The sequence below is a fragment of the Cariama cristata genome, unplaced genomic scaffold (genome assembly GCF_000690535.1).
Source record: "Cariama cristata isolate BGI_N322 unplaced genomic scaffold, ASM69053v1 scaffold546, whole genome shotgun sequence".
Taxonomy (NCBI): domain Eukaryota; kingdom Metazoa; phylum Chordata; class Aves; order Cariamiformes; family Cariamidae; genus Cariama; species Cariama cristata.
The window spans coordinates 51,043-69,603 of NW_009621302.1; the positions used below are offsets into that span (position 1 = coordinate 51,043).

At 36.7% G+C, this 18,561-nt stretch overlaps 1 protein-coding gene across 1 annotated transcript in view; it reads left to right on the forward strand.

The window, feature by feature from the left end:
- The window catches only part of LOC104163010 (partitioning defective 3 homolog), a 59,088-nt gene extending 41,400 nt beyond the window's left edge, over positions 1–17,688 (forward strand). The window contains exons 9-12 of the mRNA XM_009701884.1: positions 3,770–3,918; positions 5,014–5,058; positions 11,466–11,693; positions 17,468–17,688. Of these exons, the coding sequence (XP_009700186.1) occupies positions 3,770–3,918; positions 5,014–5,058; positions 11,466–11,693; positions 17,468–17,688 (643 nt within the window). The remainder of the gene's footprint in view (positions 1–3,769; positions 3,919–5,013; positions 5,059–11,465; positions 11,694–17,467) is intronic.
- The last annotated feature ends 873 nt before the right edge of the window (positions 17,689–18,561 follow it).

Here is an 18,561-nt window from a genome sequence, read left to right on the forward strand (position 1 = left end):
ATCTGTGTGGGTTTTTTTAATGTTGCAGCTCTTCTCTTGGACAAGTCATACCTGTAATTTGGGTCCTTGAAAAGTTCATCAGTCTTTTATAAAACTTTTAGAGCTGAGAATCTGAGAAGTTTAAATAGAATAGTACTCAGGGCTGCACATAATAGCTTATTGCTGAGGGATTTTTTTTAGCCAAATATGAACAAAAACGTACAGCATAAAGTAAGAACCCATTTGAAACCTGCAGATGCTTTTACATTTACTTCTGCAGCATATCTTGCTATTCATATACTTCTTTGAAAATAAAAGTAACAGTAAAGAAAATAGGGATTAGATATTGTGGAATTCATCATGCTCAAAACCTTTAAACTTGTGTATGAGAAATTGTAAGGGTCTTCAGATACAATTGCACTTGAAGGAGTAAATCAGTGCAACGCCTTACTATCTAATGTATTCTATTTGTGAAAAAGTAAATAGCAGTAGAATTAGATTGTTGCATTAATTTCCTGCCACTAATGGATGAAGGAAGACTTGTAAACCGAAGGTGCATTGTATGATTTTGCTGGAAGGCGCAAAGGGTAAAACTAAGAATATGGATGAAGGGTTATCCAAACAAGAATGGCAGCTGTTCTGAATCACAGAAGAAAATGTAAGCTTTTCCAGCCTCACAATATCTCCCTAATCCTTGATGAAAATGTTATGAAAACAAAGGGGCAATAAGACAGGATTAATAAGTGGAATTTTAATAACATCGAGGGTCAGAAGACGGTTACATTCTTTTAAGGATCAGCTGTCATTCCAGAAATCTTATTTGTTAAGTATGCTAGAATATAGTAAATTGCATTTGGCATTGCTTAATGACTTGCACTAAATTCACCTTCTGTCTTTTATTAACGTAGTTGAAAAATATTAAAATGAGTCATTTTGGGGGGCATTAGTTCCTCCTCTGTGCTCATTGGCTTTTCCAGTTGTGGATCTTCACAAGGGCTTTTGAATACTTTTAGGCAATGTACATGCATTCAAACTCCTGTGATCGTCTTCCTTAATTACTGAAACACACTCATTGGTCATTAATAATAGAAATAAACTAGGGCATGAAAACTGGTGACTCTACATAGGACTCAGATATTTGTAGTGTAAAAATGTATGAGATGTCATGATGTCAGAGAGCAAGTAATTTTTGGTGCTAAGTAGCACCTATAGTATGCAGGATAATATGCAAACATGGAGTAATAATCCCCCCTAATAAGTGTGTGTGGAAGGTAGGTGTGAGAAGGGAAAGTAGGGGAAGCAGAGAAAAAGCCCCTAAAGGCGGTGTCAGTGGAAATGCTGGGATCCAGTCTCCAGAGTTCCCAGTTGCTGACGCTGTGTCCAGACCCCACTGCTCTCTCTGGGACCTGCAGTGCCCTTTTCCAGTTCTATTTAACTTTGGAGTTTTAGTTTGTTCTTAGGACTTCAAATTGACTATATATGTGCATGCTGTTTTTACATGAAAATTATATTCAACTTTATTAGAAGCTTTATACATGTGGATCAAAGCAAGCTCATATGAAAAAAGGAGCATAAAGCCAAAACAAATAGTTTTAGAAATTCACCCTTTTTGAAAAACGTGTTACAGGATACATTTTGTTCAGCAAGATGAAGCTGGTCATCTTTAACTAACGTGAGCTGTGTTAACAGATGTTGCCGAAGAAAATTCTCACTTAGTCAAACCACATTTTTCTGGCCTTCAGACAGGGCTGACTAGCAGTGAGCCAGAAACTCCTGTGTGGCCTTGGGAAAGTCATTTATGATCTGATTATGAAAGGGGCTGAAACCCTGTAAGTTCAGTTGAGTCACTCTGAGGACGTTTTCAGGCTTAGGTAGTTCTTACTCAGCTACGTGTTGGGCTGCTGTAAATGCTAGAAGTGTATATTGGCCTTGTCCGTTTTATCTTTCTATCATGTGGAGATAATTTTTTCCCTATTTTGTGGGCGTGAATGTGAGGACTAAATAGTTATTTTTGAGTTTGGACTCTGATTCATCAGATCTTTTAAGCATATGCTTCAAAACATTGCTAGATTGTGCAGACATCTCTGAAATAGTTGCAGTAATTAAATGTAAAACATTATGATGCTGAGCCAGAAACATTAAAGTCAAAAGGCACTTGACATTGACTTTATTCATATAAGCTCTGATCCTGCTCTCACTTACGTATTATACGCTTGTCACATGCACATATCTTATTATTTGAAAATCTACCACGACTAGACTGAATTTCTTCTAGGCTGCCTGATAATGCAGATAGTAATTTTCATCCTTTGTAGTACTTGATGCCTTTAGACACTTTTCCTTACCTCTCTTCACTGTTGTGCCTAGTACTCGAGTGTTTCTTGATCAAAGATGCTTCTATAGATTATAGTACACAGCACACATAAACATATGCATGTTACAGAATTTAAAAGTATAAGTTGGTTTCTGCAGAAATTCACTATTTGCCTGTTTCTCACTTGGTATGAGATGTGTATTATACTTCACCCTTAAAGTAGAAAATAATTCTTTTGAAATATGTTACTGAACAGTAACACGTATGTATACAATATTTTAAGTGGCATTTAGTCTATTTAGAGATCTCAGTGACAAAATATTTAGCTTTTTTTATCTTGAAGTACAACAACAAGCAATGGGGGGATTTTGAGGGATCTTTTTCTTACAGGATAGATAACAATGGTGCAAAATACTCATGTTTTCAGTATTTTATGCTTTTGATTTCTTTTTGTGCCAGCTGAAGTAGAAATCTAAATTCTTTGGGCTGGCCTTCAGGCTCTTTTTAATACTGTCCCCTTTTACAGGAGTCAGAAGATCTTTGTGTGAATTTCCTTTCATATTGTTTATTAGCAATAAGCAATCTTGCAATTTATTTTATTTTTTATTGATTTTAACATGCGTTGTGGCCATGGTGACACATTACAAGCCTAGGGTTTAGCTTGCATACCAAGTTTTGCCTGCATTCTTGCATTCAGGATTCTGCCAACGTTGGACCGACATTAATAAATCTATCTTCAGCATGTTTCTGATGAAGCATGGTGAAATGCCAATCACTGCTTGTTGAAGACCTGACTAACTCAGCTGAGCTCATGCAAGAAACCTGCAGAAGAGATCGAACCTCAGTCCAGTTACCCCCATTTCTGATATAGTGGTAGAACCACTGTGGTGAATACTTGCTCTGTAGGGAAGTAATGAGTAAAAATATGTTTGTCTGTCATAGCCAGGTTAAAACCAGGAGATGCTGTGAAAAATTTACAAGTGATTTCACATATGGAGAGCAATTTTAATGCAAAGTCTTTAAATGAAGTTTAAAGTTCTGCGGACTTCAGGCTGGACAGATTCTATTTATGATTTACCCAAAACATGTTGTGATGAAGGAAAATCTGATAATTTGCTATCAACAGAATATATTTGTTTCTCATGAAGAAAAAGGAAATGTTTTATTCTCCCTCAAGTTATTCCTGTGTTGGGGCTGTACATTCTGATAGTATGCGTATAGTGCACCAGATATGTATATCTGTGTATCTTTCATTAAAGCTCATAAGTGAAATTCTTGATACTTTTTAACTAGAATTGCTTGATGCAGTAAAACAAATCCATCGTGTGTGTAACTGACTACTTGCAGGGGTTTATTTAAAAATGTACACTTTATCGTTGGTAGCAGTCACGTGCTAAACAAATGCTTTTCTCTGCAGAGTGAAAGGTTGCGTGATCTTGATAAATGTTCGCATGATTTTTTTTTCCCTCCCTACAGCACTCTTAGTCCAGATGTTGATCCAGTGCTTGCCTTCCAGCGAGAGGGTTTTGGACGCCAGAGCATGTCAGAAAAGCGTACAAAGCAATTTTCAGATGCCAGTCAGTTGGAGTTTGTTAAAACACGAAAATCCAAAAGCATGGATCTAGGTAGTGAGTGATATTTTTTCAAATGTTTTATTTTTTTTTGATTTTCATGTTGTAAGTAGAAAGATTTTGTAATTCCAAACACATTGTTTATGTGCAGTACTACTGCATGTAATATCTACTGGTGGGAAGTAAAGTATTTTTAACGTGAATGGCCAAGTGGCCTGTGTGTTGTTTGTACCACTTGTAAATGTCCATACATTTAAATATCGTAGCCCTCTGGTATATGGTTATGCATAAACATTAGAAGTATTTATTAAGATGGAGGTGAAAAGTGCTTTTACCAATCCGTATAGAGTAACTGTGTAAAACTGTACTACACTGTGGTTCTGAGTAGACAGGATTATTCTCGGTTCATGATTAGAATGCAATTAACCTTAAAGATCCTTCGTAGTGTCTCATTTTGTAGATGGATTTTGATTAAGATATTAAAGATGCGAGTATTATTTTTGAAGAGTTCATTCAGAATTAGAAAACTGGGCTGGTCTGAGATATGTTTGAGATCCAAGTTTTAATATTTGTATCAGAAGCCCTATAAAGGAACAGTGGCTAAGACAGGCAATCGACTATAATAATTTTAACTGATAAAACAACCAAGAATAAGTAATCGCTAACAAGCCCATCTATTTTTGTGCCATTGAATTGAGAATCTGAAATGCGGACTCTAGTAACCTTAAACAGTGAATTTTGGTTGTTTAAACACACAAAATTCCGTACTCAGAATAATAAGATGTAATACGATCCACTTCTTGACAATAATTGTGAATATCTTAACTACAATCCCTAATTCACCAACTTCCTCAGGGAACGGTAAGGTTGGTGGTATTGACTTGTCTTGACTAGTTGTGATGTGCTAACGTGTAAATAACATATTGTACCTGCCTGTGATGTGAACATGACTGACATTGCATGAAGGTTACTAGTTTGCTGCCATTTCTGCCCAGAATGTTTGCTTACTGTTGCAGTTTATTTGCATGAAGTATGACATTGCTAAGGTCCCCTAACTTGAAAAAAAATATGCAAAACAGAAGGAATGTTGGATGCATGTGGGGCATGGGCACTAACTGGGCTAACCGTTATACATTTACCTTTTAACAGTAGCTGACGAGACTAAGCTCAGTACAATGGATGACCAGAAAACAGGTAAGAATTGACAGTAAGGCTGTTGCTATAGAAACCTTGGTCAAAGCAGCTTACCACAATTACAGAACTGCCAGTCAAATTGCATGAAGACATGAATATTCCAGTACTTGCATGGCTGCTTTCTATTGTTGTGAATAATCAAGTTGTACGGAAAAAGAAAATTCTTTATAGAGATAAGTATCTAGGGTAGTATATTCAACCAGATCGTACATGTGACTGTAGGCAGACACCTGTTGCTACACTTCGAACTCACAAATATTCACAGTTGTTTGGATTTTTTGTCCTTTCAAAAAATCTTGGAAAATCTTCTCCTAGCTTCAAACTCTAATGTGCAGAGAGATGATGTAGAGGAGTCAAATGTTTGACTATTACAGTGCTAACACAGTGCTTAGCAATATTTATTTTAATTAGAAAACTGCTACTTTTGCTGTAAGTGGTCATCAGATACGTGTTGTGAGTTGAATTGAAGATTATTTGTGCAAGTTGATTTGCCTTTGGAGCTGAAACCTGAGCATCATAACAGAACAAAAGAATATGTAAATAGAATCTTTTCCACATACCATCAATTGTAACGTTTCACACAATGATAATGAGAAATAGCTTTCAAAGCTTATTTTTTATTAGTAATTAAAATAATGCACCAACTGCAATTATGAACCTTTATGATTTATTAATATAAGTTAGCTTTTGACCTTTGGAATGCTATTTTAATTAGGCTAGATCCAGAGGACACCGTAACATTACTTAGCTCTAATTAGGAACAATTCACCTTTTTAACCTGAAAATATTAATTTTTTTAGCATGATTTGGGGAGTAGGGCATTCCATACAGAATTTACAATTAGTAATTCACAACTGCATCTCTGTTTAACCACACTTTATGACATGAGTAGGAATACTGAAAACCTGTAAGTAATCAAGTGATAAAATTACAATTTTTATTTAAACAGCTAAAACTTCTAGCTCTTAAAACGTTGTAGAATATGGCCACAGACTTGCAGCTTTACAAATTGCGAATGAGTGCACAAAATTAAAATGTATGAATGTTTTGAAGGATTAAAGCCATCAGAGTGTGAATGCATGAATTGTGTTAATGGTTGTGGTTCTAATCAGTGCTTAGGAACTGCCTTCACCCCTGAATATTATTCACAGAAAAAGGAGTTACAGATCAAACTCAAAATTATTGTAAATTATTTTTCATTTTCTTATTAGCCTGCCTATTTGAATGGGATGTGATTAGAATGGTGTAAAACCTGTGTGGTTTAGTAAAATATGATGCTTACGTTTTAAAAGTGCATAGTCCTTTTGGTGGTATCAATAGAGGGTGGTATTAATCGAGTATAGTTTTTCTCTGTGTGTAACACCTGGATTAAATTCCAAAAAAGAGACAAGTCAAACAGCTTGGGTGAAAGAGCATGACTGTAACCATCTGGACTAAGCAGTTACATATTTTGTGCACAGCAAGCTCAGTGGCTGGAAAAAAGGAAAAACACCTTTTACTGTACTTTTGTTTATCTTGTGTGCTTTTAACCAGGTTTTGTATATAAACACTGGATTTCTCCTATTACTGAAGATGGATGTGGTTGTTAAACAAACCACTTACTGTAGTTTGGCTTAAAAATTGTCCAGTTCTAAGAAAAAAAAATGCTTTAAATGTGTGGTGAACTATGTTTTAATGAACTCTAGAAGGCAGAAACCTTTGGCATATATTTACTTTAGAAAAAATAAAAGCAAACTCTGTTACAGTCAAAGTTGGACTTAAATAGTGTTGGCTGAAAAGGAGAGTGTAGAACTCACCAGTTCTAGTTACTATAATAGATTTTTAATTATTTTTCTTTCTATAGTTCACTCAAAGTGCCTAATCCTTGCAGTGTTTACAGTTCATCCTAGAGGTTAGAAGTATATTCAGTAGCAATTGAGCATGGCTCATTTATTGAGTCCCAGGCATGCTATAGTTCTAGGTGGTTATTTTTCCATGTATACATTGTGAAAATGAAAAGAAAGGAAAAAAAAAATCAAAGAACATTTAAATTGTTTATTTATTTATTTTTACACTGTTTTATTGATGTGAACCAAAACTCAACTATTTTTGGTTCAGTTGCTTGCTGTATTCCTTCCCTGCTCTCCCCAGCCAACATGTTAGTCTTTTAGCCTATGACTTGAACTAGAAATAGAAGAATTTATCAACTCTAATAGAGCAGGTGTTAGTAAATAAATAGACTCACTGGTGATGTCCTTTAAGAACGTATTTAGAAAGTAGACTTTGTGCCTTTGCAAAACTGGTTTAATGAAATGGAGGGAAGTTTTTTGCATGAGTTGCTGGTAGCATTTAACCTGAGCGTTAATAAAAATAATGTTTCAGAAAGAAACAAAGTTGTCATTTTTAAATCATTTAAAAGAAAGTGCTGATTAAAAACTTACTTGATAGCCTTTAAAATTAGTCACTGAAGGAAACACTGAAGGAACCATCATGTATCCTTTGACACTGTGCTTTTTGCCTTTGCAAATCGCCCAAGCGGATTTGTGGCACTGTATAAATACTAACATAAGATGAGAGAAGTGGAAGCACAATGAGTTCTTAAACAGCATCGGCACGAGGGAAAAACAAAGAGCTTGGAGCAGGGAGCAACACATAGGCTTCATACAATGTGTGTGTATTAAATGTCTCATTGGATCTCTGTGTGCTGTGAAGTTACTGTGCTGCGTGAGAGCAGATGCACACGCTGCCAGTACAGCTGTGCATGAGCGAGGGTGGGTGCATGGCCTGGAGGGCAAGGCTTGACCATTGTCCCCAAGAGCTGGCCAGCTGGGGACATAGAGAGTGGTGATGCATGTGTGGTGGGCAGGGGCTGTGCTTGGCACAGTGATGTGAGCATGTTACAAAGCCCTTGAGAGGTGGATGGCGTGTGTGGCCTGTAAAGTAGAGCCATACGGCTGAGTGTGTAAGCAGAGCGTACGAGGAGGCTGCGCATGTGGTGGCAGTTGTGGTAGGAGGACTGCTGTGGTACGGAGGGTTGGCTGTACCTCAAAGGAAATTTGTTAAGAAAATTGTGGGAAGGGAAAATTTTGATAAATGTCAAATTTTAATAATGATAAAAGAATCCCTTTCATCCCTCAGTCATATAAAGATGCTTCAGGTAGATGTGTGTTTTCCTCTTCTTTTTTTTTCTGCTTTAAATTCTGGTGTCAAAATAGAAGTAGAACTCATTCTGAGCAGATAACATTTCTGATGATTACCGCCAATGCTCTAAAGGCTGGAAGAAAATGCTGACATTTTTGTATTTAGAAAACAAGGTTTTGATGCGACTCATAAATTTTAAACAGAATCCATTTTAAAGAAAGTTTGATGTTTCTTACCGGATTGTGGGTAAACAACTCACTTCCTGGCTGGTGAATTCTAGTAATAAATTCTGAACACACTCAATTTACAGGGAGGCTTAATTACATATTTTGAAAATAGTAGACTTGCTATGAAGTGGCCATAGAAGATAGTGAAGGTATTAAAATATACATAGCTTTATGATCACAGTGTTTAAATTGCTTGCAAAAGGACATTTCCCTCTTTCAGATTCTGCAACCTGTTCACATTTGTATTCATGGCCACCCAAGTTCAATAAATATTCCACTAATTTCTGTAATCCATTACTAGTTTTACAGTACTCAAGGAACATTAGACCATATCCCATCTAGCTTTTCCTTTGGGAAAGCGCAACTTACATAAATACAGTTCTCACAAAGATCTGTACTGGGTGGCAGGAAATGGATTTTTTTTTTTAATGTCCTTTATGAACATAAATGGGCACATAAATGCCTTCTTTATAATTACTGTTTACAAAAAGAGCCACTCAGTAATTAGGAAAAGATATATGAGCATTTTATTTAGAAGGTTGCAAAGCAGAATCTGGAATAAGGAAGTTTACAGTAAGTTGCCATGTAAGAGGATACCCTTTCCTTTTGTATATGAAACAGAGTCTGTCAAACAGCTCGTTTATATATGATTGTCCCGTTTCCTTTTTTTTCCTTCAAAATGTTGCATTCATTTTTCCTGTCTTGTGGGACTGTTTTTAACAAAATACAATCTCGAAAAGTAAAAAAAAAAAAAAAAAAAAATAAATCTGATTTCCTGTGTACTGCAGGCATTAGTGGAAGAATAGCAGATTTTGGCATCTGCTAGAAAGTGGACAGTTATATAGGGCAGTGTCTAAATTGGAGTTCTTTTACTTGGTAAAGACAGTGTTATCTAAAAATACTTTCCTTAAACTTCAACCCATGTTCAGAAGGTTGGTGAACCTGGACTGCAGCTTGTTTGCACAGCTGGAAAACCACCAAACCTCCCTTGTCCCAGCTGGCTGCTCTTTTTCACCCCAGCAGCTGCACTGTGCTCCCAGCCATCCTCATGACCCTCAGCCCTCCAACAAGTATGGGCTGTGAGTGAGAGGGTGGCTTCTTCTGGGAGATGCAAGTTCATCAAGATAAAATTTCTCATTTGTTGGAGTGTATTTATTTCTGGCCGAGGGTCCAAGCAGCAGGACTCCGGACTGCTGAGGGAAGCAAACTGCAGGAGTTGTGTAGACCTGTGAAAGAGGATTTTTGTTTTGTTTCTGTTTACAAGCTCATCTTATCAGTAGGGCAGCTGAAGGGGAGTACTGTGACAGCTGCTGTTTAAATTTATTTGATCTAGGGGATTTCAGTTTAACGTAATTGCTCAGACTTTTAATAGCTGAATAGAAAATGAAAGTGTTCGCTGCCTTGCTCCATCTCATACCAAGTTAACAAACGACATGGAGAATACTTGCCATGCTGCTATTCTGCATCCTTTCTTGTAGTTCCAGCAGCCCCCTTCCTTCCCACCCAATACTGAATAGTGAAAGAAGCTGTCTTTAGTAGTGTAGTAGCAATTTTCCCCAATTTAAGGTAACTTCCCATACCTTTATTAAAGAACGATAACAGATACTGTCTCTCTTCTCCCTCCTAGTATCTACCAGAATAGGGATCAACTCCAGAGCTTTATATTATTCTGAGATAAATACTTTTAAAAAAAGATAATTTTCCTTTATTGCATTATTCACACCAGACCACGCTTACAAGTGTATTGTTCATTGGTTTGATATTCCTGAGAGTTCAGTTCTTGTCTCTGTGTCTCAGTGCTGACTAGCTTTTAAATTTATCTTTCCGTGCCTCTGTCAGATGAGGATACTGATACCAGCTGGGTAACAGCCCACCACCTGGGACTGCTGTGGTGCCACAACATTGTCCTCTGTTCTGCTCCCTTTGGGTACAGAAAAAGTGAGGTTTCCATATGCTATGTGAGGGCCCTGATCTCATAACTTCAGGAAATGTAGCTGCTATCATGATGTCCCGCCTCATCTTGTACTTCAACCCCAAATCCTATGGAAAATCTGGCCAAGACTATACTGCACTTCTGAATAAAATCACTTCAAATAAATGCAGGGATTTTTTTTCCCCCTGAAAGATTTCTCTTAGTTTTAACTGTGAGATCTAATTGTGCAATTGTCAGCTGATTTGCACTGTGAGTGTGTGTATCTAAAAACAGAGGCTAGACATTTAGTGCACAAACTTGAGAAGAAAAGTCCAGATGAGGGAAGGCTTTTGCAGAATACCGTCTGGGGCTTTCTTGGCAGACCTCTGGACATGCTGCAGTGATAAGAGCTGCCCTCAGCCCCAGCCGTAGTGCTGCCCGAACATCAACGTGGAAACTGCCAGGATTGTGTTTCTTTTCCAGCTGTGTAACTGGTATTGCCTGACTAATTGGGTCCTTCCCCCAGATTATTTTTAAGCAACTTCTCAAAATCACAGCAAGTCTTCTCAGAAGCATTTCATTATGAAATTGTTAGCAATTTGATGCAAGTCTTTAAAACTCGATTAAAAGCAAACAGCATGTTCCTTGAAGCCAGAAGTCAGGCTACTTTGCAAGACTGTTACTCTAAACACAACAGGATTCATGCCCATAATCTGCTCTCTGTTCATCAGTTGCTAGTACAGATGAAATTTTCTGCTCAAACCAAAAATAATTAATAGTTTTGTTTGATGCCATTAGATATGTATATCTGTTTTTATGAGGCTATGTTTTTAAAGCCCCATGATTACTTTATCATTCAAATTATTTAAAGTAATAGTAATGGATGTTAGTCTCTCTCCACTGATTTGAAAAGCCAGACGTTGCTAACGTTGTTGGTTTCATTGGCTATGACTTGACATACTCATTCACTTCTGAGACCAACAAATCTGCGGAGAATTCCCTACAGATTATTGAGAGATGATGTGAATAATGTTAAGTGTGTCCCCAAAGACTTTCAGGATGGATATGCATAATCAAGCATGCAGTTCTCAATACTAATTCTAATTACTTTTTTTTTTCCACCCCCCCCCACCCCCTAAATCACTAAGGTTCCCCAACCAGAGATGTGGGGCCTTCATTAGGTCTGAAGAAATCCAGCTCATTAGAAAGTCTGCAGACAGCCGTTGCTGAGGTGACTCTGAATGGTGATATTCCTTTCCACCGCCCGCGCCCGCGAATTATCCGAGGACGAGGCTGCAATGAAAGCTTCAGAGCTGCCATAGACAAATCATATGATAAACCTGTAGCTGATGATGATGATGAAGGCATGGAAACTTGTAAGTAAAGTATTACTGTACATAAAGAATGTTAACAACATAGGTTAATTGATTTAGAAAGTGATTCAAAGTAATAAGAAGAAAATTTTAGGATTTTAAGAGAATACAACTAGCTTCTTTTCATCGATCTTTTTTCAGGCTTTTTCCCTTCATATGCATTAACAGATTGCAACACTCTGCGTCTTCCTTCCTTTCTAAAATATGAAAATAAGATTATCAGGAGTGTATTTACTTAAACTATTATAAAAATCTTCTGTAAGACTGCTAATTAAATTTACTAATGTAAATTAGAAAAAAATTATGCAGAAAGACAGAAAACTCACTGAATTTATGTTACAAAAATATGTGCATCTAACTTTGAAAGAGTCCATTTGTAATGTTGTGGGGAGAAAAAGAAATCACTGTCCTTTAATTAGAGTGAGTAAGGCTGGCAGATCTAATAAAATATAAAGTTAATGATCAGCTATTACCCACCCTAATGGGCATTCATTTACATTTTCAGTTCTTTAACCCGAAGTATGACCCAACATGTGGAGAATGTCATTAACATAAAAGAAATCACTTCAAAGCTAACCTTATCATTATTGAACTATGTAAGAATAGGCTGGTAAAATGACAACTCGTATTGAATGAAAATAGTATGAATGGTAAATTACCTCAATCAAGGTTGTATTAAAATCATTGAATTTTTAACCTTCATGTTGTACTACTTTTGAATTGTCACATACCAGCAGAATTTTTTTTAATCAACCTGCAGCTAGTTAGAAGTTTATGAACGAAGATGATGGTGGGAAGGTTGAAGTAGTGAAATACTTAGCCTGAATGCTAACAGAAAAGCCTTGAAGAGAGATTTTTCACTCTCTGCTCTTTTTAAAATGTTTTAGTTTCAGAAAGTCTGTTTCATAAGTGTCATCCCCTAATATTCTTTTATAAGCTACTTGTGTAATCGCTCTTTTATTTTTTTAAAACTCTTTGCTTTTTTTTTTTTTAAAATCTGCCTCTTTCTAAAAATGTTCTGAGAGTGAAAGGGAGGTCATTTTGCAAGTCACTTTTCTCAAAGGTAGTTACAGATGGAATTAATTCTGCTTCGCTTTTCCAGCACCTAGCAATTTCATGCGGCAGTCAGGCTAAATGCTGGTCTGGTGCTGCTGGCTGTCAATCTGTTTCTGGCCAGTAGAAGAATAGGTAGGAGAAAATGTGTAGTGATCCTGCTCACTCCCCCAAACTGCGTGCCTGTGGTCTTTTGGGACATTGGACCATGTTTTTCTAAAAGGCCTTGTTTGGTGTGAGCCCACTGATTGTAATATCCTGTTTTGAAGCATCGGATACTCAGGGCTTATCCAGAAGTTACAGATGGTTTAACTTCATTTGATCAAATATATGGCAAAACTGTTGTCATGAAACACTTCCTAGGTGTCTATAGGTTTATGAGATTACTGTAAGGTGTTTTGAGCTTGTTAATGCACAGAGAGTAGCAAGGAAGTATTTGGTGACCTTTGTATCCTTGGCATGGGAGTAGCGGAAAACAGACAAAACTTTCTGACTGAAATCAAAATGCCGTGGGGTGAGTCTTTGCCTTCCTCTCTCTGTATGGATGAAGTCATCTGGCACTGATGGACCAAGAGCCATCTCAGTGTCATGGGAGAGCAATAGAGAGACTGTTCTCAAATCTCGCATGGTAAAGAAGGGCTGAGCAAGGTGTGACTGAGCTATATGCATAGAACTTTGCATTCTGTTATCTGTGTTTTAATAGCTTCCACATATTATAATAAAACATCCAAGAAGTAATCCAGAAATTTGCAGTGCCAGGTTAATAGAAGCAGATGAGTAGCAAAGAGAACGTAGTAAGTTGATTGGACAGAATTCAGTCCTCGAGGTCGTCTCCTCACAGTGACCATCAGAGCTTAAGAGCTGGCCCAGCCATACGTTGCCTGTCTTTCTGAAAACATGTCTGTACCTATGTTAAAACTGAAAGCACTGCAGTCTGCTCCACATTGTGTAAATTATATCTGGCCTTAGGTTCCAGAGAATTTACCAAATGATGTCTTCAGCTGGACAAAGCCTGGGCACATAAGAATATGTAGAAGTTAATTTATCAGTTTGATCTTAATGGAGCTAATGCCTCACTGCTGCCATAACAACATTGCCTAAGTTTTTTTAAATAGTATTTAAATATTCCAGAATTGTTTGAAATTAAAATGGGGCTTTCTGTCATTATAAAACCCAGACAAACATGTTGGTGGTCAACTTGCTGATGCCCTTGAGGTTGCATCCATATAGCTTACTTGAATTTTTTCCACTTTCTCCTCCAAGTGTTTCAGTGTTAAGAGTGCTTCTTTCTTCCAGCCAGTGACCCTCTTTGTAGTAGAAAATAATAGCACTGCAATATATTGTATAGAGGAATCCTTAACATGTCATCACCTCATATACAAAAGCTATAAAAATAAAGGTAGCCTATGTGGCAAAGAGGCTGACTGTCTTCTGAATGTGCTTGCTGACCTTGGAGCAACGTGCTATTAAATTACTAAATGTAGGATGAAAATCAGATAGCAGTGACCAGTTATGGGGTAACATTTTAAAAAGTATTTGAGAAGATGCGTGTGAGTTTTAATGGCTGTAAAGAAGTAACATTTGTGGAAAGGTGTGGGTGTTCAGCTTTTAAAGATCAGTTTTCTGGCTTTATTTTTTTCCTTAATACTTGAAATAGCTGACTGGATGCAAAATGTTTATCTTTAGTGTCTTGAATGAGAACAAGGCATTTGGATTGGGAGAGATCGACAAAGCTTTCTAATCTTTTGCTGAATCTTAATTGCTAGAATCTAGGGCTGTATTAAATATCACAATAAGAGGCCTAGAAGCTTAGTGGCAAAATAGCTTCACATTAAGTAGCTTTGATTCCTCATGTGCATCTTTTCCATTTTATGGGCTAATTAGGAGAATAGCTTCGTAATACCTGTTTGTGTAGTTCTCCATAGTACACTATGCTTCATGAAATGACACTACATTTTAGGTTTAATTGATGTTTAAAGTATACTCCAGTTTAATTTTTTGGCTTCAGCATCCTGAATGGGGAGGCAGAAGGTTGCAGGAAAGGAAGGAAATAAAAGCACCAAAACAATACATTCTGCATTTTGCAGTAACCTAATTATCATTACGGCAACTTAACAAAAATTAGAAGTTTCATTTGTAGCCTGGACTTAAATTTTAATTGAGCAGCATTTGCATTTGTTCTAAACACTAGTAATTAGGTGTATGTTAATTGCAGAATGACTGCTGCATAAAAGTGAAACCAGTTGCTTCATGTTGAGTCCTTTTAAGAAAACTGGAAATCTCTTTGGTCCAGTAGTTACACCAGTGTTTACTCCAGGAGACTAGGCGTCCTAGTTCACAGGGCTCAGTCTAAGCTACGGAGTTAATTGCAAGGAAACTATGTATGACAGACAAATATTTATTGCAGCACGAGTGTGGAAAGCAGGCAATATTATCGCCATAGAATATGCAAAATAAATAATAAGAGGAAACATTGTTATGACAAGTTGTTCAGCAACTCAGCATAGCACAGTAGACTAGATATGTATTTAGGATTAATTCAATGTATTGTTATATGGATATGAACAACCATAGATCAAAACTGATTAATCTTTAACATTCTAGCAATGACGTACCAAGTAAGCATTAGACTTCAAAATTTGTCAAAAATTTAAAGCATTTTTTTTACTAATCATATTCGTTTGCAAGTACAATCTTTTAAATGTCTAGTTGGTTTTAACTGGAACAGATTGTAGCTATAAATTAACATGCAAAAAATTAGCATCTCTATTCCAAAGTGGTTTTCCACTACTCTTTTAATAATAACTAAATATCATCCCAGACACTGATCAAGAAACACTGTGACCAAAAAAAGACAAGTACAGCTAGTACAGAGGCAGGTATAGGACAGGCTTATTCATTTTCTAAGATACAATCAACTGAATATTAAAACTGTGCCTATGGTTGAGAAGCTGTATCATCTGCTTAACTCATAGCACTCCTGGAGACAAGTTAACATGAAATGCTGAGACCTGTCCTTTTTTTTTTTTCCCTCCTTTATTTTTTCCCCTGATGGTTTGTACTTCATAGTACTAATTGAGATTCAAAAATAGTTATTAATGTTGAGATTTATCTGACATGGTATGTTTTTCTTGAAATATGTTTATGTGATCTTCCAGGGTTAGAGAGTATTTATAGAAAACTTGGGATAGTCAGTGAATAAGTACTAAGTCTATTGGACAGATCTCTGTATTGTAATATTAATGAATAAACAGTATTTTGCAGGCAAGTATCACAGAGAAGAGATGATATCAAATGACTTTCAATCAGTGATTTGTAGACTTTTCAGGTTCAATGAGTTACTTGTAAGGTGAATATGAATGATGACTAGGAAAAGCATGTTTATCTTCTACAGTAGCCTATGTATGAGAAATTTCTAAAGAATTACACACTTCTGTTGGCTGTAGAAGGGTCACTGAGATCTAGAAACAATAATGTTAGCAGCAATAATACGAAGAAGTAGTAAACCTATGCTAAACTAAAAAAATATTCTTTTTTTCATTTTGTAAGCCATGGACATTTGCAAATCTTACTGAGTACAAAAAATTTCTTTTCCATAGACTATATATATATAACACAAAATTATATTTTTCAACTTCTACTGCCAAAAGTTGTTTGGAGCCTTTGTATTCATTAGAGCTACAGGAGACAGCACAAAGTATGCGTCTGTGATCCTAATTGCTGCTTCGTGCTGTCTGTTGGAAAATTCGGAGATGATGTAGCCCTACTTGTAATGTAGTGGTATAAAATGTTAGAGCTCCTGGAAGGTCACAGCTTCACCAGCCATGCAGTGTAATTTTTAGACTTGGCTTTAGGTTAAGTCAAAATGGTTCCAGGATTCTGACCCGCGAGCTTGAAGTATTTTATTTCTTTCTCACTAAGCTACTGCAGAAGTTTTCGGTTTTTGAATGGATTGTTTCTTTTGGCCATTTTTCTTTCAAACTTTCTGAAATACATGTGCTCTGTTAAATCTAACCTTGGATATACTTCAGGATTCTTGGAGTCTTGGTCTTGGATTAGAAACAGAGAAGGAACATGTTATCTGCTCTTAAAGGATGTTACTTGTTGTGCTGGATGGAATCTCTCCACCCAAACCTGCCCCATCTCAACCAAGAATAAAACCAAGAATAAGAATCATGATGCATGATGTGTTTTAAACTGCTCCATGAAATGAAGTAGAGTGACAAAACCGTTATGTTACTTGCAGCAGAAGAAAAAGTCTATTAAGACTTGTATTGAGGGTTAACAGTCTTAATGACTTTCATACTTTTGTGAGAGTATTACTAAGAATTTACTGACAGTGCATGCTGTACTGCTGTTGTTTCTTCTTCCAGATATTTCTAAAGCTCTCCTCAGCTGATTTAGATGCTAAAACAAAAAGGGCCAGTTAGCATCACTTTGCTAATCATCTTTGTTAATCCATACATTATTCAGAGTACCCACAAAGCACTAATCATGTTTTGCAGAGTGTTCTGCAAAGATGGATTCCTTGATTTTAGGAGTTTAATAGTACAAATGAACATTCCAGGAAACCCCCACAGGAGCAGATGCTGATTTTGAAAAAAATATGAATATTTTGTGGTTGTGCATATATCCCGCTTCAAAGTATGTTATGCAATATACCAAAAAGCCTGCCCGTGTTGTTTGTTCTTATCCCACTGATGTTTCCTGATACGTACTTTCAGTGGAGGAAGACACAGAGGAGAGCTCAAGATCTGGTAGAGAATCTGTGTCCACAGCAAGTGACCAGCCATCCCACTCATTGGAGAGACAGATGAATGGAAGCCAAGATAAAGGTGACAGAAAAAAGGCTGGAAAGGAAAAGAAGAAGGATCGAGATAAAGAGAAGGATAAAATTAAGGCAAAGAAAGGAATGCTGAAAGGCTTAGGAGACATGTTCAGGTAGGTGCTTTGCAATCAAATGTAGAACGAGTTATAAAAAGAAGTTTCATCTTTTATTTATTCATTTATATTGTGAGTGTTTGCTGAGGCCATATTTTACTGTACAAATTGAGTCCATGAGTGGTGTCATGGAAGAGAAGGAGATGGCTGGCAGACTAAAGGAGCTGCAAAGGAAAAAATGATCTTAAGCAACAAACTGCTTGGTCTTGGAAAGAGTCTTTGGTGGTGTCTAAGTAGTGCACATATCCTTTGACAGGTTAAAAAATTTTGGGGTTTGTTTTTTTGTTAAACTGTGCTATTCCTAATACTGTACCCAAAGCTTATGTGTTACTAAATGAGTGTTTTTCTTTGCTTTACTCTTAAGACTTTTTGGTATCATGGAGTCATGATGTGAAAGAGATGAATCAGTTTGAGATTGAAAAACAGCATGCTCCTCTCAACGAAAACAGATCTAAATAAAGTTGTGTGCTCTGAGAACTCACAATCTGGAGAAGGGGGTCAGTGAAAGACTTGATTTTTACCAAGCACTGAGTTTTTTTGAAAGGAGTTGTCTCTCCAGCAGAGATAAATGATCTGAAAGGAACAGACTTCTGAGGGACACCCTGATGCTCTGGGTAAATGGTGAAACATGACAAACATCTTTGATCACTCGTGGTCAAGAAAATCAGTCTTTCTTTTAGCTAGCTAGGGTAAATAAATGTATTTCCAAGAAACACCAATATTAAGGCAGTGTTTGTTTTCTTTTGCATATGCAGTGATTCATTACTTAATTTTGAAGTGAGATACCAGGATTATTTTAAACATTTATTAACAATGATTCTGCTCTGAAAACATGTAAGTGGAGCTTCAGTTAACTTTCATCCTGTTACCTTCTTTA